Genomic DNA, 27,805 nt, shown 5'->3' with positions numbered 1-27,805 from the left:
TGACGTCCAAAAGTTCCTGGCCCACCTCAACTCATTCAAGCCCAGTATCCAGTTTACGGTGGAATATGAAGAGAGCAGCCGCATAGCTTTCCTTGATGTTCACGTGGAACGCATGGATAAAGGTTTTACCACAACGGTATATCGAAAGCCCACGCACACCGGAAAATACCTCGATTTCCTTTCCGTACACCCAAAGGACCATGAGCGCTCGGTCGTGTCATCCCTTTTCGATCGCGCCTTCCATCTCTGTTCGAGCCCTACAAGACGCAGAGCAGAAGTTGACACGATACGGAGGGACTTGTCAAATAACGGATACCCGCCTCAAATGCTCAGAGAGCAGGAACGTCGTGCCTCAGCGCCCAACCGCCAAGCGGTTACAAAGAAGTGCAAACGCGCAGCAATTTCATATGCGCGGGGTAAGCGAGGCTTTGGCAAGAGTTTTCAATGAGTACGACATTTGGGTTGCGCATGTCCCGGTAAAGCAAGTTACATGGTCAAATGATGCGCATAAAAGATTTCTTAGAACGTTCGAGGTACCCCGGTGTTGTGTATAAAATACCATGCACAGATTGTGACGCAACCTATTTCGGCGAGACCGGTAACTTCAAAAAAACGCTTAAAACAGCATCAGTACGATGTCGCCAAGGGCAACTCATCTTGAAACGCTTTATCAGAAGACCACGAGAACAGAGCTCACTGCATAGACAGGGAATCGGCATCCATAATCACCACAGAGAAGAAACTGCCTGCAAGACTAATGCTTGAATCGCTGCACATTCAGACGACGCAACACGCGATAAGCAGGACACGAGGGAATCTGCCAGAAATCTACACACGCGCACTACGCCACCTATCCCATATTTAAACAAGAGCCACCGCGTTTGCCTTCATTGCGATCAACAGTCCCTTACGGGACTCGAAACGTCAAGTTTTATTGTCAATTACATGTATTTCCATTGGCGAGTGTTCATTTTATTTCACTATGCTCATTCCTCGCCAGACGGGTTTCCGTTGAACTCTGGATTATGTCAACTCAGCAAAGTGACAGCAGAGGACTGAGCTTATCCCATGTCAAACGTAATGTGCAGAGTAAAAGAGAGAAGAATGGCTGGTGTGGCAGCACGCCAGCTTTCAACAGCTGCACGCTGTGACTTGCAACCACCACACCAGAATGACTGACCCTCATGTCAGCAGTTTGTGATAACAGGTGACCATCACCTCCAACTTCCGTTATGGAATGAGGAGTTCTACTTCAAGCTCAAAGCTGTGCTGTATTGGGAACACATATTTTGAATTGGTCACATTATATGATGCAGCTATATATCTGGTGCGCTCTCAAGCAATTGAAGCTTGATACCTTATTTAATGGGTTGAGTGCTATGCATTAAAGGTGAGAAAAAGCAGACAATTTTGTGTCAGCAGTCCTTCAAATGCCTTAGGCATGTCTACCAATTGAATATCACCTTGCTTCCTCTACAGCTGTCTTACTTGCTGCCCATATAAAACTGCAGATGAGACAGTTAAAAGTAGCTGACAATGCTGGGAAGTCGAATATACCATAGGACAAAAGCAACATTTGCAATTCTTACAAAGTCCAACTTTGGTCTTCACTACTGCAGCTTTATTTCACAGAGCAGGACAAAGAAGCACAGACGGAGAGACACAAAGGCACCTGTGAGTGTGTCCTGTGTAACTCCTCCACCTTGTGCTAGTCTGCAAAACTCAGAGTATCTAAACAACCCATTTTCCCAGTTAAGCACTAACTGTAACCTGGTGCTGGGCATGTACTTGATGCTTCGGGCAGGGCACCAAGCGTGGCACCCACCGTGGCATCTCCCAGCACCACTGCTTGCCACTCGACAACCTATGAAGTCAAGTTATGAATGAGAAACACAAAAGCATGAGGAAAATTACGCATGTATGCACTGGAAAAGTTGCGGCAATCACCTGCGTGTGCATGCTGCATGCGTGTAAAAAAATTTATCCGTGGCCTGTCCACACTACTATACAACATAATGGACAAGTAATAGCCAACAACGTTTCAAAACTTCGTAAACCCTGCCACTTCTACCCTACCTTCATAACCTTCTACAAACCTCTGGCTATGTTTGGCTCATCTTTGGCAACATTCTAAGCCCTCTTCATATGCGCGAGTTTAGACTTTAAACCTTTCGTAACAATCTGATTAACGAGATCGAACATTCCAAAGCATCATGCAGGATGTAAAGACACTGTAGTGGAAGGCCCTGGATTAATTTTGATCACCTAGTGCACATAAATCTAACACCGCAAGTATTTTTACATGCTGCCTCTATCAGAATGCAGCCACAGCAGCCAAAAAACGAACCAGCAGTCTTGTCCTTAAGAGCAACATGCCATGGTTACTGAAGCACTGGAGCAGTTGACAACAATCTTAAGGCAGCATTAAATGAATTACCCAAAGCAATTTATTAAAGTGGCACTAACAAAAACTCCAAAGATAAGCATTGAAACGCACAGCCTCGATGTAACTGCGGCAAGAATAAGCAAAAACACAACTAAAATGTTGCCTTGATTTTGCCAATTATGAACTCTGTTCTTTACATTAAAGAAGAGCGAGAGTGAGAGAGATCAGATTCCCCACACTTCTTACACTGATCGAGGAAAATGCCTCGCTCAACGTAAACATGTGCTGCCCCAACACTCACTGTCTGCACCCGTAAACAACAGTCTGGTTCTGCTGCTGCTTCATTACTGTGTATCGATGCCGCTCGGCTTCGCATTTACGAGCAAGTGTGTACTTGCCTTACAAGTCATCCTTCACTGTCTATCAACATAGCTTCACATCGCAGTTCTGAAGGCGATGAGTCTCAGAGAGCTAGCTACCACAACCGAAAGATAGGGTAAATGGGCAAACTCTCATTTTTAGAATCAAACTGACAAAGCGACATGACACACATGCCAAGCGTGTCAAACAGCTAGCCTGCACGCACGAAAGAAGGACAGTGTTAACATTATTATTCACTCATGCCATGAATGAGCCTATGGCCTAGTGGGTTGTAATTAGCCTGGGGACACGGCTTCAAATCCCACCATCTGACACAATCTTTTTTTATTGAGTGGTAGCTATTGTTAAACTCCCACTCGAGCCTACCTGGTGAGATGGCCAGAGGATCACTTGCCAAACCTTGGAGAGGCAGGCAAAGAATGCTTTGTTTTAAAAGCAATTTGCATTTCCAACTTCTAACATTCACTTTGCACAGCCATGACTGGCTCGTCGGTATGCGACATTCTCTTGTCATTTTGCACCATGGAATACAGTGGGCTGACAAATGGCCAAATTGTGTGATTCTCTGCTGTATGCACAGTTCCCATAGTACTGTGATGTTTTAAAGGGACACTCAAGAGAAAACAGATTTCTTCTGTATCAGCAAATTACCCTTCTACAGTATCAAAAACACCACTCTTACGACAATAAGACGCTTGATAAGCCAGAAAACGCTCAATAACAAAAGGCGGGTGGTGACATCTCCTTGAGGTTCCCGCACCAGCTTGCTATGACGCCGTGAACCCCGTGAGCCCTTCTTGTAGGGCCTAGTTAATTCTTTAGCGGTAAAGATCGACTACATTGTCTTCTAAAGGAGCCAAAGATTGAACATGACGAGTTTTGGGAACTTTAGGTAAGCCAACACAGCCTAAATATGAAAATATACTCTGAAATCCGCGACATCCCAGCGACGTATTGGCATTGGGTATTTGGCGCAAAATTGAAAAACTGAAACTTTGACCTTTATTTTCTTGTCTAATAGTAAACCTATTATTTCGAAATTAACAACAACACAGTTTTCAAAGAATTCGTCCATCTAAACTGACTTAGTGTTCGTTTAAGAATGGAAGATGGTAGTTCAGGGTAAGTGTGGTACCAAGCTGCTTCTGTTATACAGGGTTCGTACAGGTTTACTAGTAAAAAATTCAAGGATATTCCAAGACTTTCCAGGACCTGTCACAGGTTTTTCAAGGACTCAAAGCAGCATCCAAAGTAGGATTTCTATACTCTAACATTTCCAAAAATGACTAGTTTTATTCCACTTACAATAAATAAATGTATATCACAATTATAATAAAAATGTCAAGCCTTGATAACTTCTCAAGATCACAACACAAAATGAACGCTTACAACAGCGGCTGAGATTTCTCCAGTATAGGGTTGGTAAAGTTCACCAAAAATATTCAGAACAAAAAGAAATAAATGTATATCCCAATGATGGTAATGTCTAGCCTTGATCACTTTGCAAGTTCACAATACCAAAAAAAAAAAAGTTCCCAAAAATGCTCCCAACAGCTACTCTGACTTCTCCAGTATTAACTGGGCAAATTTACCGAACATTTCCAAACCATTCAGTGTAGTCTTGCTACACATCCATTATATTATATTATAACAAATAGATATACATTGCAATTTTGCAAAAACATGCCCTTGTCTTGATTATTTCTCAAGTCCGCAATATTAAAAGTTAACACAACGAACACTCACAAAAGCTGCTCAGGCTTCTGCAGTATTAGCTGGGTTGGTTCATCAAACATTCCCAATACCTTCAGCATACCGTATTTTCCGGTGTATAAGATGCATTTTTTTTTCTTAATTTTCCGTCGGTGCGTCTTATAGAACGGTGTGACCCATGAACTTTTTTTTTTTTTGGGGGGGGGGGGGGGATCTGCCGTCATAATCGTCTCCGATGTTATGGCCACGTGAAGCGCGCCGATTGACTTAATTGCTATGGGTTCTGTGCGCGCTATCGAGGTGCTGGGTTCTCGTGATGAAGTTCCAAAACGACATGCGAGAAGGATGGAGCAGCAACGCAAGCGGCGGTAGGCCGACCGTGAGTCGATCGACCCCGAAGTCGTCGCATCTGCACATAGCTGTCAAGATACGGCGCGCACCGCTGCGCAAACTACGCAGTTGCTACGAGAGTACAGGCAGCCCCCCCTCCCTCCCGGGTTGCCTTCCCGCTTTCCTCCCTTGTGCGCGATTCGGCTCACCGTCGCACGCTTTCACTCGCACATACAGCATACAGCGCGTGGGGACGATGTTATTGCTCTTGCACTTTACACGGAACATTGCGGCAACCACAACGGCAGAAATGCGCCTGGAGTGGAAATAAATGGCACCCATATGCTTGCATGTGACCCGCGTTCCTGGAGCGAAACGTCACTAACTTTTTAAAATCGCTTACCGAAAGTACAGGTGCGTCTTATACACCGGTGCGACGTATATACTTTTTTTCTTTTTCCGGAAAAACTGCCGTCTTGAGGGGGTTGAGTCTTATACAAAGCACCGACTTATAGACCGGATAATACAGTTATGTTATTGCACTTATATTATCATAAATAATATTATAACAAACCTTCACCCAAACGCACTGAGCATCAGTCGTAAGGTTGCTGCACTATTGCTCTCTTTAGCTTCACTAGCTTGACCTCGTGCGCAAGAGTGAAAGTGGGAAGGCAAGCTGACGGGCAAAGAGTGAAACGAATGATAGGGTGAGGAAAGCAGTGTAAACACTGCAAGCTGAGCCAGCAGCGTAGCGCGGCACGGGTCTCTCGCTCTGTTTTCAGTTTGACACGGCGAAGCCTTTCATTTCGTGCAGTTCTGCAAAATGGAACCATGTGCGTTCGTGCCGGCGTATTGTTTCTGAAATGGGGAGTTTGTCAGATCGACGCTGATCTACCACAGAAAGGAGGTCGCAATGTTGATACCAGAGTGCATTGCTCATGAAATTCAAGGATTTTCAAGGAAGGGAAAAAATTCCAGGACTTTCAAGGGCCTTGAAAACACACTTTTCAATTTCAAGGGTTTTCAAGGACTTCAAGGACCTGTACACACCCTGGTTATGGAGCTAGCCCATATCAATATTTACTAGCAGCATTTACTCGAATGTTGCTTTCCCATTCAAGAATATTAATAACATACAAGTGCAATCCTCTCGGTAGAGAGCTGAAGGTTAGGTATCCTGTTTGTGGCAGCGCAGGTGTTTATTGCTCCACTAACCGCAATTGGCATTAATTCAGAATGACAGCCTGTTTCGCCATGCAGGGCTGCATTACTGAAGTGACGCCAAGTTTGCCCTTGTGAGCGGCCTAGTGGACATGCCTTCACTGGGCCTCTACCAGAACGAAATGTTGCATTTATTCAAACACTAAGCAAACTAAACAAGACCATGTGTTGCTACTATAACAATTAGGATATGATTAGACGCCTGGGAAGGAAGTTTGTACCTATTTCTGTCTGATTCTGTTCGGCTGACAACCATTACACCCTGCGGTCAATTGTGGCAAAGCAAAAAGAATGGACAAAGAAATGACTGAGCCCAGCTTTCAAGCTTCAGTACTATTATTATCTTTTTTTATAATTGAGCCAGCTCTTCCAAACTACAGCTAATACAGGATTAAAGGAGTACTTGCAAAAAACTTTGTGCGCCCATTTTTAGGTAGCGGTCGGCTCCACAATTATGATAAAAAGCGTCAATGCCTCAAGAGCGTCACAAATAATTGATTACAACACCTTTTATGAGATCCATTCAAAACACGTGCCTATTGCAGCTTGGCTTCAGACATGAAAAAGGAGACTATTTACATATCGAAAGTGGAGGTAGCAATTGGACAATTCACTCAAGAGTGTGCCAGTCAGTTCGATGCAACGGCTGAAGGTCATACAGTGACCATGTCACAGAAGCTGCCAAGTTGGGCCTTCTGATCGTGCACTTTGCTTGCAAACACTCTCCCTTCTTGTCCCATCAGATGCTGAATAGACTCTGCTTTTGGCCACATGGTTATAGTGTGTGTGTATGGGTTAGTGGTGTCTGGTACCACGAGACCAGCACATCAGGTTTCTCTGACATGACAAGCCTCCTTTTGCACATATGAAACTGCGTGGCACTTGGCATGTATTTTGAACTGGTTGCATTAAAAGGGTACATAATTATTTGTTGGGCCTTCAAGGAATCGAGGCTCCATAAGTGTAATTTTTGGGTCAACAGCTATCTATTAAAGAAATAATAAGGTAAATTTTCTGTTAGTACTATCTTTAAATATTGCCGCATAGATACACACGCTCAACATCAATTTAAAAAATGTCTACATTTTAGTATTGTGTAAACCAAATGCCTTTAGCATGTGAAAAGTTCCGTTCTCACGCGTGGAAAAAAAAAAAAAAAAAACACACCTTGGCCATACCAAGCCCCCAGTACAATTGCATGTCCGTGTGTTCCATACTTGCTGGAGCAATCTACCTTGGCCACAGTTTAGTTTTACTTCATGGAAAGAAAAATAAAAAAACGGTGTTGTGCTGTGTGTGATCATCATCATCCCTTTGCGGCTGAGTTTGGAGCCTACATGCAAGCGCTGTTTTAGGGTGGTCACAAGACCAAAAATTTTACCGCTATTTACCGCCAAATTTGCCAAGTAGCCATTTTGATTCCCAATCTCGTTAGAAGTTGCGGCACATTGGTGCTTTTTTTTTTGTCATGCTCTGATGTACCCATGGTGGCACGCAATCTATTAAATTTCTTTTATTTAGTTTTGCACCAATGGAACATGAAACCTGCATACATCTTTAATATACTAACTGCCTTTTCCTTTTATTTTAACACATCAAAATTACATTTATTTATTGCATGTCGTGCGACACATATAAAGCATGGTGTGTGCTTGTGGTAGTATTATCTCACGCCAAGAATGCGTACTGCATTAAGCATTGTCGTTGCTTTCCACTTGTACGTAATATATAAAGGGTGCTTTTCGAAGTGCGTTGTAATAAAGACTGCGCTTACTAGCCTGTTTAACTAAAACGAAGACATGCCATGTACTGTGCTCGGACACGCTATGTCTCTGTTTGCTGAGGCCAAAGTTTATTAAAAAAAAGTGAATTAGTTTCCCGTCATCAAGGGTTGCGGGAAACGTGGTCTGTCAGCTGGTCTTTCGCCATTTTGAGTATCACATTTTACAATTTGTCGGAAAGTTTAACCCGCCAATTTAGCTGGTGACAGTAAGTACCCTTACAAAGGATCTCACCCCTCTAAAACAGTGCTTGCATGTTGGCTCCCTATGACTGAGTGGTTGTCAGCGCTACCGCCCATTGGCTGCTTCGATCCTTCTTCTTTTTGGGGTTTTACGCGCCAAAACCAGTTCCGATTATAAGGCACGCCGGAGTGCAGGGCTACGGATGAATTTCGACCACCTGGGGTTCTTTAACGTGCACTACAACGCAAGCACACGGGCGTTTTTGCATTTCGCCTTCATCGAAATGCGGCTGCCACGGGCGGGATTCGATCCCGCGATCTCGTGCTTAGCAGCACAACGCCTTAGCTGACTGAGCCACCACGGCGGGTGGTTGCTTCGATTCAGTTGTCGCTACACACGGCCATGCAAAACTTGTGCATTGGAATAAAGGACAGTTGTGCTCCGTCCATCAGCTGTTCCTCGCGCGTTCGTTGCTTTGCCGCTGTTGTGGCTGTGCAGCCTTGCCACGACACAACAAACACTAATCAAATTGTTTGCACACACTGCATTTTGAACTGTGCAATGGCCCCACACCAAACTCACTGCATGGAATCTGTGAAAGAAAAGATCCAGCTATCACACACCTACTATCTCAACTAGGCAAGCACAGTGAAGCACTTTTCCACCAATGTTAATGCTCAGAGGTGATTTCAGTGACTTCAGTAGCAGAAACCTGGGAGAACTGAAGGGCTTGGTATGTCGGATGCAAAGTTAGCTCATGGATCAATTTAGATCAAAGGGTGCAGTGCATAGAAATCTTAGAATCTGTTTTGGCAGTTATACTGAACTAAATTTGCATAATAAAGAGAACATATCTGCCCTACTCTGCAATAGCATGGGACCAAATGTGTCAGTACAAAGCACTATAAGTACTGCCTCTGAGGCACAATGTGCTCGCCTTGTTGTGGAAATTTGGTGTGCGTCAGGATGTCAAATGTAAACAATGTATGACTTATGATAATCCACAATAACTGCAGCATTCAGACACTTTCATGCGTACTGGGAAAAACAATGTTTGACCAGGCCAAATTCGGCCTTTCACGATCAAATGACAATCTGCTTCCAAGGTCCCCATAGCAGTCACAGCTGATGTCATGCTATGCGACTTTAACAGTCAGTTCCAATGCGCGCGATGCTGGCAGCGTGCGGATGCTTAGTGCAGCAACAAGATTACCAACCTGCATCACAATATTTCATAACGTTCGTCAATGAAGTCAGGAAGGGTTGCCTATCCGAGTGTTTAGCGTTATGTTCAGCAGATTCAACGATCGTCTGAAGCAGGCAAGCTTTTGCCATATAAATGACGAAAACTTGCCGTTGCTGCAAGACGATAAAGCACGCGGACACAGCAACAACTGCGCTCTATCTGCTCACAAGCTCGTATCGCTTGCTTGAAACAGACAGCGTGCACTCGTTCAGAACGCCTCTTGTCAAGATAAACCCGTATGCGATCGCCCGGAACAATGCACCCAGATCAGGCTGTAGTACTCACACGTAGACAGACGAGGTCGGCCCCCGGCATCTTGATCCGACCTGAAATTTACAATATAAATAAGACAAAACGGGTCGACAACTCCTTCCGCGTTGCAGCAGTTGCAGACAACAGCGTTAGCGAACATTTATGCGCCGCATCAAAGGCAAGAAACGAAACGCGAAACACTCGAGCCAGCGTCAAGGCAATCAAGCGAAGAACGCTGGCACTCACGGGAAAACGTTCGAGATTTCCGCACCTTCCGAACACAGTAATAGACCAAGGCAAACAGGGAATGACGAGGGACGCTCGGGTCGGATAAACGTAGTCGAACACGATCTAGACAGCAGGTAGTAGCCGATATTCTGCGTTAAAATCGTGCTGCTCTGACAAGTCCATCACACAAACGAGACCGGACATTGTGACTTCCCGATACCGTACATAAGGACCGTTTTACAATTGCTACATGAGAAGAAGGCGAAGAACTGAGTATTTAGCTCCATACACCGGCGTCAACAACCGTCAGACAACAGTAAAATTCGCAGAAACCTGATCTTCGAAGCTCAAAACAAACCTTTCTAACTTTTCTGAAAACTGTGGCCTACAAGTGCTGCCATCTACCAGATTAGAAGAAGTATGCAGAATTGTCGTTGAACAGACAAGTCATATACAAAAATCAAAAATAAACTAGAATAAGCTATTGAAATTTTGACTACAGCTATCTACATTAACTTAAATGGCAGAATGTGTTATGAACAACAAAATAGATCTTTTATTTAGGTAAACAACATAAACAAATCAAATCCAGCACAATTTTATGCCTAATAAAATGATAAAACAATTATTATTGTATATTTGTTTTAGTACATTGTTGTAAAATATAAATAAGTTTGTTTTTAGTTCTAAATAAAACCGAGCACGTCGTGGCGAGCTCAAATAAGCAGGACGCATGCGCAGAAGCGAAGAAACCGGAAGTTCCGCTTGTCGTTTATCACGCAGTGGGCGGAGCTTCGTTGGAAGGTTCGAAAGTGATTGACACCCATCCCGGACGCCCACGTGACCAGTGCCGCGCGCGCGCATTGGTTACTCCCTTTTATGACGTAGCTGTCGTCACAGCATACGCTCATCTTTTATGGCGAAGTGGCTTGACTGGCATTATCGTTCAACCCACCCTGAAGCCGCTCGCTGTCCGTCAAAAGTATTCCAATCAAAACACTCAATTACAGTTGGTTTAGCGTAGCGTGAGTGCGGACTTATGGATGGTGGTGCTCCGGGAGCCGTGGTTGACGCCGTGTGAGGCCTACCGCTGGTGTTTGTAGCCGGGCCGCCCGTGAAAAGGTGCTTCCGAGCGATGGACGAGCAACAAAGAATGATGCACCCAGTATCACAACATCCCATCGTGAGCATGGCGGGCCATGTCGTGCCCCAGCATGGTTACGGAATGCCTCCGCAATCGCACGGTGTCGACCCGACGGGCCAACAGGCCGCACCCGACCAGGAGCCGAGGAAGCACGACATTTCGGAAATTCTCCAACAGATCATGAACATCACCGACCAGAGCTTGGACGAAGCGCAAGCTAGGTACGTAGCCTGACTCCGGGGTCTACGATTTTTCCCTGCTCCTATGTGGCTCGGAGAACAGCGGAATTTGTGATCACGCCGCGGGCATTGGCCCACGCGCGCCGGCGGCAGCCCGGCAATGGCGCGGACATCCGTGCAACGCGTGTTGTGCCGCGCGCGCGAGCCGCGTCGGACTGCCCCCGTACCCCCTAACCCTAACGCCGGAATCGTCGGCTCGGAAAGGCTTAGTACTTCTCCGGCCGACGACATCGGCGCTGTAGCGTAAGCCTGCGTCCGGCTTACGGGCTGTCTTTCTGCCCTTTTCTTTTGCCAGGAAACACACGCTCAACTGCCACCGAATGAAGCCCGCTCTCTTCAGCGTCCTCTGCGAAATCAAAGAGAAAACAGGTGAGTTGCCCAAAACTTTTTTTAGGCTTGTTCTGTACCTGGGGGCCGCCATGTTGGTGTGTAGAGTCGCTTTTCGAGTTTGTTTTGGACGCTATCAGTGACGGATCGCGACTCGGGTTAGCGGCGACGACAGCGGAAGACACTGCCGCAGGCTACCGCACGGGAGGCGAGGCCTAGTAGCGAGTACGGCCTTCCCTGCGCGCGCCCAAGGCCCGCGTCGTCTGCCTCCGTTGCGTCCCATAAGCGCTGTGCGTGCACTCGCAGCAACAAACGCACGCGTTTCCACCGGCTGTTCACTGCGTTTGTCAACAGTGATAAGCGCTGTCAGCGGCCTCGGCGCACCGCCACCGACTTGTTGTAGCTCTCGGGCAGCCCGAGACAACCGCTTATCGTTTTGTGTCGGTAACCGGCTCCAAGAAGCTCCGCGCGTCGGGTGCTCTGACCCCTCGCGGGGCGCGCGCGCGCACGGCGTCGTTCCGGGCGCACGTGAATTCCGTCCGTGGCGGGAAACGTATCAACAACTAGCGGCGTTGATTTGCACGGCGATCCGGTGCCACTAGTTGCTTTGTGAGATTCTTTCTACTCTTAACGCCCCCTCCCGCGCCTGCTTAAATATGAAAGCAGTCGAGCCAGCTCTGGGTTAGCCGTGCCTCGATCGCCGCCTCGCAGATGAACAGTTCGTGACGGTGTTTTCTGCCGGTTATAAAGTCTACGCGGCGGCTCAATTTCTCGGTGCAGTGCTCACAGCCGGCCGCTTCGTGTCCGGTCGTCTACTCGGCCTGGCTCGTCTGCCCACTTTTCCCCTGACTGCCCTCTCCGGCGCTCGCGTCGATTAAGCTAAAGAGCCACGACGCCTTATTACGCCGCTTATTTGTTTGCGTTTCTTTTTTTCTTTTTTCCTCTCTCTGGGTCCGTAATTACGAACTCGAAGCGGACGTCTGCGCACTCCACCGGTGAGGCGCTCCACCGAGCGCACCGCGATGGGTTACGAGCACGTCGCGATGTTTCCCATCGGTGCCTTTTCTTTTATGTTGACGCTCTCTTCTTGGACGTCTGTTGGCCAATTTAGACGGCTCCCTTTCTTCTCGCTGCTCTGACGACGGGAAAATTACCTGCATTCGCTGGCGTCACTTGATGGCCGTGCGACACAAGCGCGCGCTTGAAGAGATCCCTCGCGAGCAGCTCCCGTTGCCATGTTATTAAAAATGACGAGACCCATTTTGCAACCTTTGAAATACCCTTTAGACAGTGCTGTGATAATACACATGCTTTTTCTTTCTCCCATTCCACAACCCGCCGCGGTCCGTTGAGTCATGTTCGAGGCACCTCGCCTCACATTTAGATACTTTGCTGACGGGACATCGCGTTTCGTTAAAGCCCTTATTTTGTTTCAGCTTGAGGTATATGTGAGGTTAATAAGGCTTCGAGCTCCAGTTCCTCGTCGTTGAGCCGATGCTCACGCTCACTTGTAATTCCTCCAATACCAGGCTGAGTTGAAACAATGTCACAGCATGATTAACTTGCAGAACCCTCGTCAGTTTGTGCGCTTGCTGACATTTTCAAATCGCCAGGAGTGATTGCAAGCTGAGTAGGAAAGCTTTTCACGCACCACCCGTGATAACCGCGATGCTGCCGTGCAGGGTAATGCAGGGAAGCAAAAAAAAAAAAAAAAAAAAAAAAAACGAACAGACGGGTGCGCACGAAGCATTTCCGCCACGGCCACCGAGGTGCGTGGGCAGCGAAAGGGAAAAGGCAGTGGAAAGACCAGCGAATCACACGTCTTGTCATGCATGCAATGTGTGACACGTTGCGTCCATTGCAGCGCGAAACCGTTGAGATGACTTGGCCGGCGTTCATTATCCGATACCGGTGTCACAGGGGGAACTTTTCGATCGCGCTCGAGCCCCGTAGGGATTGAATTTCTCCGTCGCGATTGGTTCGCTTGCGCCGATTCATAACGAGACTATTACGACTAGCGAAATTCGATCCGGATCAATCGCGGTCGAGAGTGCCCCGTATGCCACCGGTATTATTCAGTAGCAATAGCGCTGCATGGTGGCTTGTGAAAAACGTGGCGTGAGCTGAAATTTCACATAAGATGTGACGGTACATATTATCATGTTCATCCGTGTGCTCTGTAAAACAACTGGAACGTCTGACAATCGCACAAGGAGCGGTCATCATAGCTCTGACAGTGTCCGCTCCTTGTGTGTTGCTGTCCGCATTCGTCGGTTTCGGTCCTTTATCGCGTTGCCGAGACTAGTTTGCAGCCCTGCTATGTGAAACTAAATCGCACCGGTGCTGAACTCTATTCGTGTCAGATGTTGGGGTGGCTTTCGCGGTACCTTTTAATAACCACTGGCGACGAGAAATTGTTGCTAGCCCCCGCACACTCGGTCAGAGAAGTTGTGAATGCATGAGCTGTTGCCGGTCGTAGAGAATTCGTCTTTCTCCAAATGCCGCGTTTATCTCGGTCTCCGACCTTCCGAACGGCGTCCCTGCTGGCGCCCTTATCACTCGGACCAGAGAGCATGCATGCCGCTCCTCTCTCTAATCCTTTGCCATCAGCGCGCGTTTTGCGGAGCAAGTCTGCCTACGCGTCGCTTGCAAATGTGCGTGCGTGCGCGCGTAGGATATTGGTAGATCTGTAGAACGCGCCCTGGCGACACGGATTTCGTACACACTACTACGTGCTCTTTTTTTTTTTTTCTGTTTTTACCTTGCTGCGCTGTGTACTTCCTGGCACGAGGAAGTCGCGCCGTGCACACCACCGGCACCAGCAGCTCGCAGGTGACGCGAACATTGCAAGCGCATTGCGTGTACTCGTACTACACTAGCGCGTTTCGACACACTCGCTCACGGCGTTGTTGCTGCTGCCGCGCGGCGTTATCAGCCGCGCATGCCGTCCGTGCGGGCTTCGTTTTCGAGCAAGGCCGCTCTCGCTAGCGGCTGTTTCCGCGAGCGGGCGAAAGGTTGTACGCGCAGCGCCTGCAAAATCGCCGGCTTGCGCGCTCGTTCGTTGTTAGGTGTAGGCCGCTGTGCCGGTGCCCGTAGTGCGCGGCGCGCAGACTGCGGGCCGCCGGGTTTCCGCTGCTTCGCGGTATGCACCCGTGTTATCGACACCGGCTTGGTGAGGGGGTGTAACATCTTGTCCCATTGACCGAACGTGCGTGAAATTGTGAATGGGGACAGTGCGAATCTGTGCCGACTCATACCGAAAGTGGGAAACGTGGTGTGGTACCAATGAAGTTGCCCTTAACACACTTGGGTGCTCTCAAAGCATTCAGAGTACCCGTTCCATGGTTTTCGGGTATCAGTACTGGCGCCGACAGCTCAATGGAGTTTTTTTCAATTTTTTTTTTGTTGCTATTGGCTGTTTTCACGGATATGAAATGTTAGCGCTAAATGCCAGCCTTTTTTTCGCCTAGCTTAGCATGGCATAGCTTTAATATTACGCCCTCGATCAGTGGTAAACAAACGAATTATTGCTGTGTGTACTTGTTAGCCAGGATTCGTGCAATGTAGACATTAGTCCTTGTCTTCAGCTAAAAGCGGCTGGCGTTGTCAGCAGCCGAAACGATGACCCTCGGGATTAGCAATGGTACGACCTCTATCCATTGCTGCTTCCGTGACGGTTGTCTTAGCGTTTGTGAAGTTCAAGAGAGAGAAGACATATTTTTTTTTTAAGGGGGTAGAAGTAGCGTTGGTGATCGCGCTTTCCTCTTCACCATCGGTGCAAGAACGTCATGCTGGTATTCGCCAATATACAGTTGCTCACGTTGCGCAAAGAAGTTAGGGTTAATTGTTAAGTTGCTGGGCAAATCGTATATATTTCTGCCTACGTAAAGCACCTAAGCTACTTTAGATCCGCCTTACTTCCGCATCCGAAGGGCAATGGTTTTTAGATGTGTATTTATTTCTGTAGATGCGTATCAGTTCTTTTATCAGTTAGTAAATAGATGACTCGCATGGCGGTGTTATTACGCCAGGGCTAGCAATAGGGTAAATTAGACCCACGCGAGTTCTCTTTCGCGAAAGCTAGCACGTATGCGTAGTAACTGGCGCACATCAGCTGTTTCAGGAGCTAGGAACAAGAAAAATGTTGCTTCTGTGGAATACACACACCGTGGGGAAGATCGCACCGCCCACACGCTTGTTTGCAGGTTCTCGCAAGGCTGGAGGGCTAACCCCATTCCATGTTAAACTATGAACAGCTCAAATTTTACGACATGCCACGGCGTGTAGCGGCATGTTCTTCGGACGCAGCACGCGGGCGTCACCTAAATGCTGTCCTTTTCTTGTGCTCCCAGAAATTCTACGCATACGAAGGAGGCCCGGGTCCCATCCCTGACAGCTTCTCGACACTGGAGCGGGGAGCGCGTTGGCCGAGACTGAATTTGCTCTGTGGTCGGTAACAGCTCTCACGACGTCGTCACGGGTGTCCATGTGAACACGAGAAACGCGAAGAGCGCCGTCGCTTGTGCTACGTTCGTCCACCTCCTCTTACGTGTGCCTCGCCAGAACTGGCCACCCAAAATTGTGCTTCCGATTGTCTAGTCCTCAGCCGTCGCCGCACATGCTCAGTGGCAAAGGAGGCGGTTTATTAAAGACGTCATTCAGCCCAACCCGAATCGAAAATCTCCTCGAGCGGTCGGAGAAAGCCTGCAGCTTCGACGACCTGCATCATTCTGTGTATTTTGCATACTGCGCGAGCCCGCCTCCAGGCTAGAATCAGCGGAAACGTTGCGTTTCTCCGGTGACTCTAGTCGCGGAAGGCTATGCTATAGCGAATATGAATTGGCGCTAGAGGATTTATTTTGCTCTCGGTGTGCGCTAGGTCGCGACTTCCCGGACGCTCTTCACTGACGTCAGTCGAAGGCTGTTGCGACTCTCGACTGGTGTGGGTACCGTTGCGACTCTCGAGGGTGTGGGTACCGTTGTCATAAATAGTAACGTGAACTTGCAGGGACAGAAGGCATCTAGAGCGTGTATTTTAGCATGAGTACTTGAAGGACGATGCGATGTCGCTGAGTGCGCTGCAACCTCAAAACTTCGTGTCCGTGGATAAACCGCGCGAATCGCACACTAACTCGCGAACGTGGCAAAGCAGTCACGCTTTACGCGCCGCCTCAAAATATTGGGGAACTTCAGTGGAAGCCCATAGGTCGTGTGAGCCACACTCAGATGCGCGGTCATGCAAATGATGCACGCCACCATACACCTCGTCTCCCGTCAGTAGCGCAGTCGGCTGTCCCATGTTTCGAGTCGGAGAACTTCATCACTGCAGTGGCGCGTCGTTTTCAAACGGAGTATTAGTTCGACTTCGCTTTTCACTTACGTGTCGAATTATACCTGCGGCGGGACAGAATCGCTGTCGGCTCATAAAGCGCGTGTATATTGCAGTGCGCGAAGCGTGAATGGAGCGAAGAGCTGAATCACGACGTCTGATGCGACGTGAGTCGTGTCGGGTGATACTTTCTTCTTGAACCCACCCCTCCTCCCTCCCGACAAAGGTGGAGCTAGCGAGGCATCGATTCCTCCTCGGTGGCTTTCGCGCGGTCGACGCGTCCTTGATGAATGGTGCGTGGCGCAACGCGCCTGTCATATGTTTTTTTTTATGATTATTATTTCCATGTACGCGCCACCCGTTTGTGTTTGCGCGGCTTTCACCGCCTGCCCGTGTTGTCGTTCTGGGTGGTTTGTCAGCCGTGACGCCGAAGAAGCGCGCCGGTTTTTGAGGCATTGCCTGTGGCAGGTTCTCGGTTAGGGTGCCGTCTCGGTTTCCGGCGCGCACTGGGAAAACGCGCACACTTTGTATCCCGTTGGTTTGCCTTGCAGCGACAGGCAGGACCTTCTGCTGCTGTACTGTTTGGGCGCCGATTTTTCTTTATTCTTTTTATTCACTTCGCCGTATTTCCTCTGTCGTTGGACGGAGCGTTATCTGACCTGCGAAGTAGCTTGGGTATTAGCTGATGAAATCATCCGCCATTCGTGGTCCAAGGACTTTACATTTCCATCAGACAGGATGCGTAAGGTTAAAAAAAAATTAAAATATTGTTGTTGCAGAAAGCTCAGCGGATATGTGAGTGCTGCTATACCTCGGTTGTCCAAAGGTCGTGTACTTAATTTATGTGCCCATGAACGAGCTTTTTTGTGATTGAAATCAATCTAAAGCCCTTCACTACGGCGCACTGTTGCCAACTTTTTATTCGTTATTATTATTTGAGGAATCGCTACGCTAAGTTGAAAGCACCCTCCTGCGTGTGCGTCTGGGGTCCGTACATTTGTCTTCGCACAGAAGCCTATTTTAGTTCGACTATGCTATTTCCATCCTAAAGACTGGTCGGCATGGACCATTCAGTCACGTGGGAAGTGGTGGTCCGTGGGCAGTGCGAGGATTCCACGCCTTGACTTCGCATGTTATATGTGTCAAGGAGCGCTGTTTATGCAACGCTCGTGACTATTTTTCAAACTTCATATTCCAGCCCATTCGCAACTGAAGTGTTTAGGTATGTCTGCAGCAGAATCGACTGAATAAGGAAGTTAGGGCGTTTGATATTGCCGGCCATGAACGCGTCGAAAATACGCTTGTAATTACGCATATAGCAGTGCTCGTGCGATGATGTGTATTTTTGTGACGATTTGTTTGCGCTTCGAAGTTGCGGTTCTTCGTGAGCAAACAAGTAGCTCTATATTTAGAAAAGGTGTATAACGTTAAGGTAAACAGACGCACATTCGAGAGTTTTGATACTTCAGCTGCACGTGCTTGGAATGCAGCTTCAGGCGTTTTCATTGTAAGCGATCGTGTTTACCCAGTTGCCATTGCTAACACCCGGTGAAAGCCATATATGCCGTAAAGCCATATAGGTATTCCGTTCCGTGAGGCCTTTTCGTTTTATTTTCGACGCGCGTGCAGCCCATAAACGCCGAACGACAAAGTGACAAGCGATAGAGAAAGTTGGAAACAATTCCAACGCTTGTCGAGGTGTGGAGATGCACAAGGTGTACTGGTGCCACGAAAACGTGTCTTCGACTGCATACACAGGAGGCATTCTCATGTCATCGCCAAAACGACCGGACAGCCCTACATGTGCGTTCAGATCAATACGGTTGGTAAAATGCTGCATCCCGTATAGGCAACAGCACACTGCTTCAAGACTTAAAATTCCGTCGGTTACTCCCTCAGTGGTCAAGAGTTCACATCCAGGTTTGGGCAGTATCCGCACTGCTCCTGACTTTTCGTGGCAAAGGCTCGCGTTGGCATTTTACAAGGCAAGATTTTACGTGCCGGACTGCAGATGTCCGAGTGATTGCGCCATACGGGCAGGTGTCGTCGTTGCGCGCGGCGTCTTTTCAGGTGTCGGCGTAGTGCAGATATGAACTCGTCGTAAAGTGCTCTGCACACTCGAATTCCGCGACTTCAATCGAGGGACAGAGAAATAAGATTTGTGTTCGTTCTCGTGTAGCACGCACTGCTTTCTATGAACCAAAGGGGTCGTGGGTCGCCGCCATGCGCGTGCGGTGCATTTGGCCGTTTGTGCCTCGTCCGTCGTTTTCTTCGATCGTTGTTAGATCTGTGCGCCGTTCAGTCTCTGCAATTAAAGCTTCCTTAGCTATGCTGGAACAACGCCAGTGTTTTTGCAGGGCAAGGCGATAGCGGTGCCATAGGCGTGCACGCAGGCTGCATTCTTAGCTTTAGAACGCGGCTTCGTCCCACACCTTTGCGTGACGTGTTTTTGCCGGTTAGCAAGGCCTGTGTTGCGTCGGTCGTGGCCCGCCGAGGAGCGCGCTTGGAAAACGGCCCGAGTGTCGCTCCCCTCATGGCGCGTCGTCGTAGGGCCTGCCCTCCCCGCTGCGTGCGGTACACCCCGTAGGGCCGCTGGGGACCCCTGCTGCGTGTGTTGGGGGCGCCGGGCCGGATAGGCCTAGTTTGGGACGCCTTTGTTGCCGGGCCCCTCGCGGGTCTCGCCTGCCTCACGGGCTCAGCTGGGAGGGCGAAAATGGCCATTGTTCGAGTACAACCCCTGGCCAGAAGGCTCCCCTCGTTCTTCATGCACGCCGGCCTGGAAAGGCGCCGCCATGGAAGAAAAAGCTCGCATCCGATGCTGCTGCAGTGTGAGCCACTTTGTTGGTGGGAGCCACGGCGGCTGCGTGCCTCCCGCGGTCTTGGCGCTCGTGTAGACAAGATGGTTCTTCGCCGCCCACGTGACTCCTGTCGTTCGCGCCCGGGATGTTCGGTCGGGTCCTGTTCCATCGGCCTGTTGTCGCGATCAGTCTGAACTCGAATGCCTCGTGTTTTGGCCAGAGCGAAGCGGTGCCCCTACTCCCGAACCCGATGGGCTTGTGGCAGCCGGCGACTGCAGAGTATATAAACCTTCGTGCAGTCTTCTACTACCCCGGAGCTCGTGCGGCCTGGCGAAGTACATTACACCTGCGCTCGGCTGTTCCATCTGCAGAGAGCGTGCTCGCTGCAGCCACAATCCTACCGTGATGTGCACACGGGGCGGGCGGGTGCTCGGCCTAATGGCTTCATTAACCGATAGGGATCTGGACGAGATCGGTCCGAGGGCGGCCGCCGCCCCTAATTGATTCGCCTTTGATGGCACGCACTCACGTCTACGGCCGGCTCCTTTGACCAGCAGCGCGGCTCTCCGAGCGCCTGCGCACACACGTACAAGCGCAGTCGTACGCCGCTTTCACGCGCGCCGCCATTGCACGCTGCGCGGCGTCACGAAAACGCGCTTTCATTTTTGTCTGGGACTCGAAACTCGCGCACACGGGTCGATTCCCCTAATCAGGCTTCAACAGTGAACGGGCAACGAATATATATATATATATACACACAATAGGGTTGTCGCGGTGTCAGTATTGTGCGAATTGTTCACACACTGCGGTTTATTGCGAATTACTCTTTCTCTGGGGCTTCTAAGGATGGACGGGTACAAAACGCGAGGAAGGGAAAATAGAGGAAACGTGACAAATGTGTGCAAGATCGAGCGTCGAACGGTGAGATGCGACTATTTGGAGCGGGTGGTAAACCTAACCTGCCGGCGTCAGATAAATAAGGTCCACGCATGGCGATATCTGACCTGCGCATTAACAATCCGTCGGAGGGAGGAAAAATTTTTCCAAACTTGGTGAACCTATGCAGCGCGTATGACGATGAAGCCCACTCACGATTTGCCTTGCGACATATGATGGGGAGGGGGCCCAACTGCGGACACCATTCGGGTTCTGTGTACAATGGGCGCCGTGTGTGTGTGACGTTGGCAGCTGTGTAGACTCTCATCGTCCGATGCTCGTAGCGGGGCTCGGTGTGTATACAAGGCTGGCTCGTTGATGCCCCCCTCTCCCCCTGCGCGCGCACATCATGATGTGGCGTCTGTTTCGACGCCGTGCGGGTGTCGGAGCGTGCCGTGGCCGCTGTCGCGTGCGCGGAACACCCCCCCCCCCCCCCCCCCCCCCTCGCGGCGTCACACGGGACTCCTCCCTGCTTGACGCCGGCGCTCTGGTGGCGTCCATAGCTCTGAACCACTGTATTGGGCTGCATGGTCAGCAGTTTGTGTGTGCGCGTGGTCTCTGGGTTTTTACACCTGGCTTTAAGATGCGCTTACGCCTCTAAAGAAACACCCGGTCGTGGTATTATTGTTCTCGCAGTTTATACCCCGTGGCGTCGGGAGTTTATCACGCGGTTACTGAAGTTTCGTGTGTTCCTAGCGCGAGTAGCGAGACCTCCGTGTCACTGCGTCCGATATCGTGTCAGGCGTGTCTACGTGTTCGGTCTCTGCAACGCACAAACGCACTAATTGGAGTCATAAGCCCGTGGATTGCATTACATTGGATTTCACTGTTCAGTGGCTAACCTGATTCGACTTGTCAGTTACACTTATCCTTTGATAACCGAAGCTTCAGCTGAGACCTATATGTCAATACGAGACAGTGTCTAGGCCCAGCCTGTCTATCCGCTAGCCTGTGTGTGTGTGTGGTCTGTCACTGTGGTGGTACGCTCGTCTGCCAAATAGGTGGAAGGTTCTGGACAGAACCACTGCGTTAGCACACATTCAAAGGCGCTCTGGCCGGCTACATCATTTTGCAGCAGCGTGGGTGTTCTGGCGCTCCTGAGCGAGCCCAGAGTCGCCTTTGCGGTTCCCGTCGAAGGTACTATATAATGTTCGCCGCTCCGGTCTGCTTTGTGTGGGCTCTCGGTGCATGAGTTGTCGCCCTGGCTTGCTTCCCTTTCGGCTTGACCCTGAGGGGTGAAAGTCGTCATCTGCGCCGTCTTCGGAATGTTCTTTCGGTCGGGGGATCTCCATGCGCGCAAGGAAAGGACGAAAGATAAGAAGAGAGTGCGAGGCTCTCTTTCGGGGTGAAATCGGACACCTCGGTTCGGCCGGGCGCTCGGGTTCGTTTGGGCGCCTGGCTGTCCTCCCAGGAGGAGGGGGAAAGGGAGGGAACTTGCCAGACGCCTTGGGCGACCTCCCCGCCCGCTGCCCGCAGGAGTCTTGTTCCTCCAGGCGTCCGTGTGTGTTGCGCGGCTTTGGGTATACGGACACACACACACAGCACGAGCATGTCTTTCGCATCATCGTCCCGGCCACGATGCCACATATTACGAGTCGCGGCTTTGCTCGGCGCCTTCCTGCTGCGGTGCCTGTATGCGTAGTGGCTAAGGCGTGTGTAGGGGCTTCGGTTAACACGTGCTAGTTCTCCCCTTGTTTTGTCCCCTTGGCTTGGATGCGTTGACATTATGGTGTAATGGTTGTTTGACTAAAATTGAGCCTCGCTGTTCTCCCGGGGGCCAAATTTTTATTTTTTTTAACAATTCTAGCGTAAGATTCTACTCGAGGATGTGGGTGCAGATGTCACTCGACGTCGCAGCCGTAGTGCGAAATCCTTCGTAGCGGAGATTATTAAGACTATTATTTGCCGCACGATGGAGTTTCTGGCCCATCGCGACGACGTTCCTGCGCCCTCTCTGAGCTGTCTGTCTCGTGCGCGGTTTTGCCGGTGTCCATCCCTATCGTTCCCGCTTAGTGGTCGGTGCTTCACGTTCCTCGGAACACTGCGAAGAGAACGGCACCATGCGTTATAAATGGACGCCGGGCGCCGGCTCGACAGCGACGATGCTTCTTCGTCAACACCTTTTGTCCTGTCTCGTTCTGAGCGCCGGGACTTGTTCTCCCGCCTTTCTTTTTTGGCTGATTGGCGCAATGTTTGTTGCTGCGAAACAGCACAACAATGCGAGGATGTTCTTAAGAAGAAACAGCGTGTAAGATTCAGGAAAACGCCGTGGGCATTGCCCGCTCAAGAGCCGAAAAATAAAATTGCGAGGTTCTTGACTGCGCGGAAAGTGGTCAAAGGCGTGAACATTATCCGCCTGCCTCGATATTGCGTTCGCTCTGCACACGTTAATTACTTCCCGAAAGTATACGGTGATTGCGTGGCGTTAGCATATAGTGCCTTACTAAGTCAGTCATGCACCGGGTGTCGTGCATTATCCGTCTGCAGAGAAAAGGACGATGACTTTGGAGAGAAACAAAGCAAACAGGAGCTCGTTTCAGTTTCGCGCGTTTTATGTATTTTATTTTTTTGCCCTTCCTGAAGTTCGCCCGCGGGGGCTTAGGAGAAGCGTTTCCATGCGGTCCTTGGACGACGTTATCTCGCAACGTACCTCGATGATCCCCCAGTGATCCCCCCGCTTCCCCCGTGCAGGTTTGATCTTTAAGCGCCCTTTCTTGCCGTTCCTGCTGCCTTGTCATTGTGTGCAGCAGCGTGCGCCTTCGTGTGTGCTGCGGCGCCTGCACGTGTGATTCTGGGAAAAACAAAGTGTTGCGCGGCAGCGGCCGCGGCTGCCCATCGCTCACGGGCACATGTGGCTCTGGGTGACAGCGCCGCTGTGTCTCTTTTCATTTTTTTTTTTCTGCTCGCACCGCTGCTTGCCTGCCTGCGTTTACCGGCTGCTGCCGTTGTTGTCGCTGCGTAGCGCAGCCGTGCGACGCTATGCGGGCTCGGGCGCTGTGTTGCGTCCGAGTTGACCTCCTCCTAGCGAGCGCCGCACGCACGCGGCTGGGCATAGGGCTTGGACGCCCTGTGGCGTCATGGTTTTACCGCGATGCTGCACACAACCGCGGACACACGAGCGCTATTGATTCCAGTACAATGCATTCACCCCCCCCCCCCCCCCCCAGCCCGACAAACACACACGCACACGCACACACACACTTCCGCTTATTCTTATCGTACTGAGCTGGTCCGTTTGCCCATAACACGCAGCATTCGGTCGGCAAACGCGATGCTTTGGTAACAATTTTTCTCGGTCGTGAACTCGTATGAAGTGCCCCTTTGTGTGCTCTGGATCGGGATAACGTAACGATTTTATTCTCCCTTTTCAAGTTATGGGTTCTTGGGGCTTTGATTAGACCGTCAGCAGAGAGTGCAAAAAAAGACAACGGTGACGAAGGTACCCATGCACTGCAGCTGTCCATTACGCAGGGAGAGCTGTCGACTTAAGCATAAAAAAAATTATTGGGTTTTACGCGCGTAAACCACGATCAAATTATGATGCACGCCGTAGTAGGGGACTATGGTGTAGGGCTGCTGAGCACGAGGTCGCGGTATCGAATCCCGGCCACGGCGGCCGCATTTCGATGGGGAGCGAAATGCAGAGAAGATCCGTGTACTTAGATTCAGGTGCACGTTTAAGAACCCCAGGTGGTCCAAATTAATTCAGTCTCCCACTATGGTGTATACCTCATAATCAGACGGTGGTTTTGGCACGTAAAACCCCATAATTTATTTATTTTCCTTTTTCCCTTTGAAACGTGGCGGATGCCATCATGCTCGTCAACTTCACCTTCCATCTGCGCCTATTTTCCGTCTTTAGGACCCATGGTTCGTATCAACAAACCAATTGATGCTGAAAGAAATCTAGGCAGCGCCGTTGGGAGTGCCCCAACGCAAATATTGAGCTCCTCATATGGTGGAACGTTTGGCTTGTAGTTAATCAGTTTCATAAATCAATTTTGCCGCAGAGTGCGTCTTAAGTGGCACACACACGGCCTTATCAATGCGGCGTAAGATATTTGGGCACTCCGCGTTCATTACAAGCACCATTTTTAACGTTTAGCGGCTATAGCGGACTGTATGGTGCAATGTTGCGCTGCGAATGTGGCACACTCGAATCTTGCGCTAGGCCCGTGCTCGTTTCTTTTCTTTTGTGGGAGTGTCCGTGTGTGTGTGTGTCACCTTTGCAACGCAACATTTCACCATACAGTAATGGCGCACCAACTAGCCCTAGTCGAAGCACTTCTGAACGTATAGCAGACCAGTTTTCTTTGATTACTTTGACCGTGCCCGGCATTTCGTTCTCGGCATGCATCAATGAGTATGTGCTAGCAAACCAGCCGTGGTTGCTTAGGGGCTTGGGCGTTACGCCTGCTAAGCACGAGGTCTCGGGGTCAAATCCCGGTCGCGGCGGCGGCATTTCGATGGAGGCGAAATGCAAAAACGCCCGTGTGCCTTGCGTTGGTTGCGCGTTAAACAACCCCCCATGGGGTGAAAATTAATCCGGTGTCTCCCTCACTTCGGCTTGCCTCATAATCAGATCGTTATTTTGGCTCGTAAAACCCCAGAATTTTAAATTCTATTTTGCTAACAAACGTTTTAATGGTTTGTGGATGGACCAGGATCCTTAGGCTCATGTTGAATGCCTCGCAGCGCGAAAAAAGTCTTCAGAAGCCACGTTTGTAAATATAGGTCAAACGCAGTGTTTACCGTCACGTCAAAGTTCAGTCACTATAATGTTCGCCGCCGGGCTAGTTGGTGATCGATTCTTTGTGGCAGTGTTTCAGGACATCTTGTTCTTTTTTTTTTTCTCCTACTCTTTGTGCCCAAACACTGTCACGAAGAAGTTGAGAAATAGCACATTATTGCGTACACGCGGAATACCACGAGAGCGCGCGTGCCCCCCCCTGTTGTTCGCTTTCTCCTAATTTTAGCGCAGCAACGTTTGAGCGGGGGCTGGGCTAGCGTGCTACGTTGCCGCCGGTGAACCGACTAGTGCTCGTCGTTCGTGCAACCAATTTGCGTGGGCGGGAGGAATCGCACGCTAAGGGTGCGGGAAGATGAGAAGAGAGCGACATTGTGGGCATTGCTGGGAATTTCTAGTGTCCTCGTATCTGGTGTTTCGCCGATGGTTTATTTATGTTCTCGACGCGTTACTTCAGTTTGCTCCCTTTTCGCGCCAACCCTGACCTTTAACGCTCTCGAAGAGCGCATTATCTGTCGTAAACGTTGTACAGCTCCGTGCAAAGGTTATTGCGACCTACTGCTAGCTTTGTGAGAATTCCCTCCACGTTTTCTTTTTTTTTTTTTTTTCTGCTACGTTGCGTTTCCCCCCCTTTTTTTTTTAATTCTGTGGCGCCGCCGATGATTTGTACGCATTTGTCATTTCAAACACTGCCGCTTAATTCTTACATGTTATCATTTGTCTTGTATATACCACTCTGTTTCTGAGCGCGGTCGCACTCTTCAGTCCTTTAACCGGGGAATTAATGAGCTAGTTATGCGACAGGAACCGCGTCTTTCCTGCCCCTGGAAATCTGTGTTTTTTTTTTTTTTTTTTTTTTTTTTTTTTTTTTTTTTACGCCGTTCTACGTGAGCATCAGGTTGGCCTCTAATTATTTGGTTCAAACACTGGGAGAATTCTCTCTCCCTCTATCTCACTACTAATGTTGGCGGATCCGAACTGTAGGAGCGATGTGCGCTCGCGGCTGTTAGAACACCACGAAACGGAGCAGCGACAGCCTGTCCGTAATAGACGCATGCACATACCTGTTGCGAGTTTAGTAAAGAAAGCTGTGCGTGGCGGCTTGAATGCAGACATGAGATTAGTTCTTAAACATGTTGGAGGCTGCACTGGGATGGGGGGGTTCTGTTTCTAATATTCACGTACTCTACCATCGGCTCGTGAGGTAATCTTTACGACGTCACACCCGTGAGCGTTGCGTCCGTCCGGTGACCACGGCATGACATTTAGCGTGCACTTGTAGCATCTGTGAGTCGTCCCCTCCACGAGGTGTATACTGAACATTCCGGTGAAATCGGAACTGCTGCCGCGAAGCTCCACTGCGTGCCGACAGACGTCTGGAGGGCACGTGGCGTGTCTATTGTGCATAGCTGGCGGCGTGTAAGCTTTTTTTTGGCATTCCGTAAGTTGTACCTACTGGATACCTCGTGTAAGAGAGGGAGAGAGTGTCGAGCACCTGATGCGGAGTTGGACTGATCGTGCATCTGCAGTGAGAGGGCAATGCCGGGAGCGGGCGGGGGGCCATGCGGTGTGCTCCGTTCTCTTTTCGTGTACACACATACCTCTCCTCCCATGGACGCGCCCCGGTCGCTTCTCTTGTCAGGCCGCAATTGATGATGGCGATAATCAATCAAAGCGCGCGTCTCCGCCGCGTCGTATGTAGGCAGAAGCATGAATGAATACCGCGTGTCTCCACCTTTGTGTCTGCCTTAAATATGGAAACAGTGAGGGATTTCGTGTCCGGTCCCCAGTAGTTATGTGGCGGAAGCGGTGGAATTGCCTCTAACACTTCCTACCCTTTCTCACTTTTTTTTTTTTTTTTCGTTGGTGGATTAAAATTTGTTACGGGAGAGGGGACGTATAAACGCGTTAGTTCACCGTTGAAATCTACGGGTTATGAGTCAGGCGATCAGCATTCGTCGCCCTTCTCGATGGCCGGACTTGAATCGCGTGCTCCTCCGCCGGAGAGCGCGTATCGTGGCGCGATGTTCGTCGGCGCGCGTTGGCCACGGACGTTAAGCTGCGGCCCATTGTTTTCCCCCTTCTGCGGAGTGCAATGATGGACACTCGTGGCTGGCGCCATGCAAAAGTTGCGAACGTGGGAGGGAGCCGGCAGGCGCGTGCTCGCTCTGCGGGGTCTAACAGCTGCTGCTGCGCGCGAAGAGCCGAGGCAAACCTCGCGGGGCCTGCCTCCGTGGCGGCCGCTCGTGCGCGCGCCTCCGCCCGGTGGAGCGGCGACTCGGGCACGCTTTTTATTGTTCGACCCGGTTGCACGAGCCTGCTGCTGCTGCTGCTGCTGCGCGGCGCTCGCCTGCCTTGCTGCCCCCGCTGTGCCATCCTCTGCTGCGGGACACGTTGGCAAGGCGGCTGTGCGCGCACGCGGTCTCGGCCGGCCATGCTTGTGGCGTCGTCGGCCCGTGTTCTCGCCCTCCCCCAGATCGCTCGGGGTTCGCGAGCCGAGCCGGGAATCCGCGCGATCTCGCGCCCCCCGCTTTGAAGTGTCCCGCAGAAAGCCGTGGTTG

The 27,805-nt window shown here is 50.1% G+C and overlaps 2 protein-coding genes across 10 annotated transcripts in view; one reads left to right on the top strand and one right to left on the bottom strand.

The window, feature by feature from the left end:
* The window catches only part of LOC119437137 (target of rapamycin complex 2 subunit MAPKAP1), a 121,273-nt gene extending 111,133 nt beyond the window's left edge, over nt 1-10,140 (bottom strand). For 2 of the 4 annotated variants that reach the window (XM_037704204.2, XM_037704201.2), the window contains exons 1-2: nt 9,743-10,140; nt 9,530-9,570 (exon numbers count right to left, since the gene is read on the bottom strand). The gene's annotated coding sequence lies outside the window, so the exon portion shown is untranslated. The remainder of the gene's footprint in view (nt 1-9,529; nt 9,571-9,742) is intronic. The other 2 variants (XM_037704200.2, XM_037704199.2) reach the window with 1 other exon arrangement.
* A 516-nt stretch (nt 10,141-10,656) lies between these two features.
* LOC119437134 (homeobox protein extradenticle) overlaps nt 10,657-27,805 on the top strand; it is a 364,095-nt gene continuing 346,946 nt past the window's right edge. For 3 of the 6 annotated variants that reach the window (XR_007464862.1, XR_007464861.1, XM_049660310.1), the window contains exons 1-2: nt 10,657-11,089; nt 11,403-11,476. Coding sequence is in view for 4 of the 6 variants with exons in the window: in XM_049660310.1 (XP_049516267.1) it covers nt 10,860-11,089; nt 11,403-11,476 (304 nt within the window). In the remaining 2 variants the exon portion in view is untranslated. The remainder of the gene's footprint in view (nt 11,090-11,402; nt 11,477-27,805) is intronic. The other 3 variants (XM_049660311.1, XM_049660309.1, XM_037704194.2) reach the window with 2 other exon arrangements.

The sequence above is a fragment of the Dermacentor silvarum genome, chromosome 1, assembly GCF_013339745.2.
Source record: "Dermacentor silvarum isolate Dsil-2018 chromosome 1, BIME_Dsil_1.4, whole genome shotgun sequence".
NCBI lineage: Eukaryota > Metazoa > Arthropoda > Arachnida > Ixodida > Ixodidae > Dermacentor > Dermacentor silvarum.
This window is presented reverse-complemented; position numbering and strand designations above follow the sequence as displayed.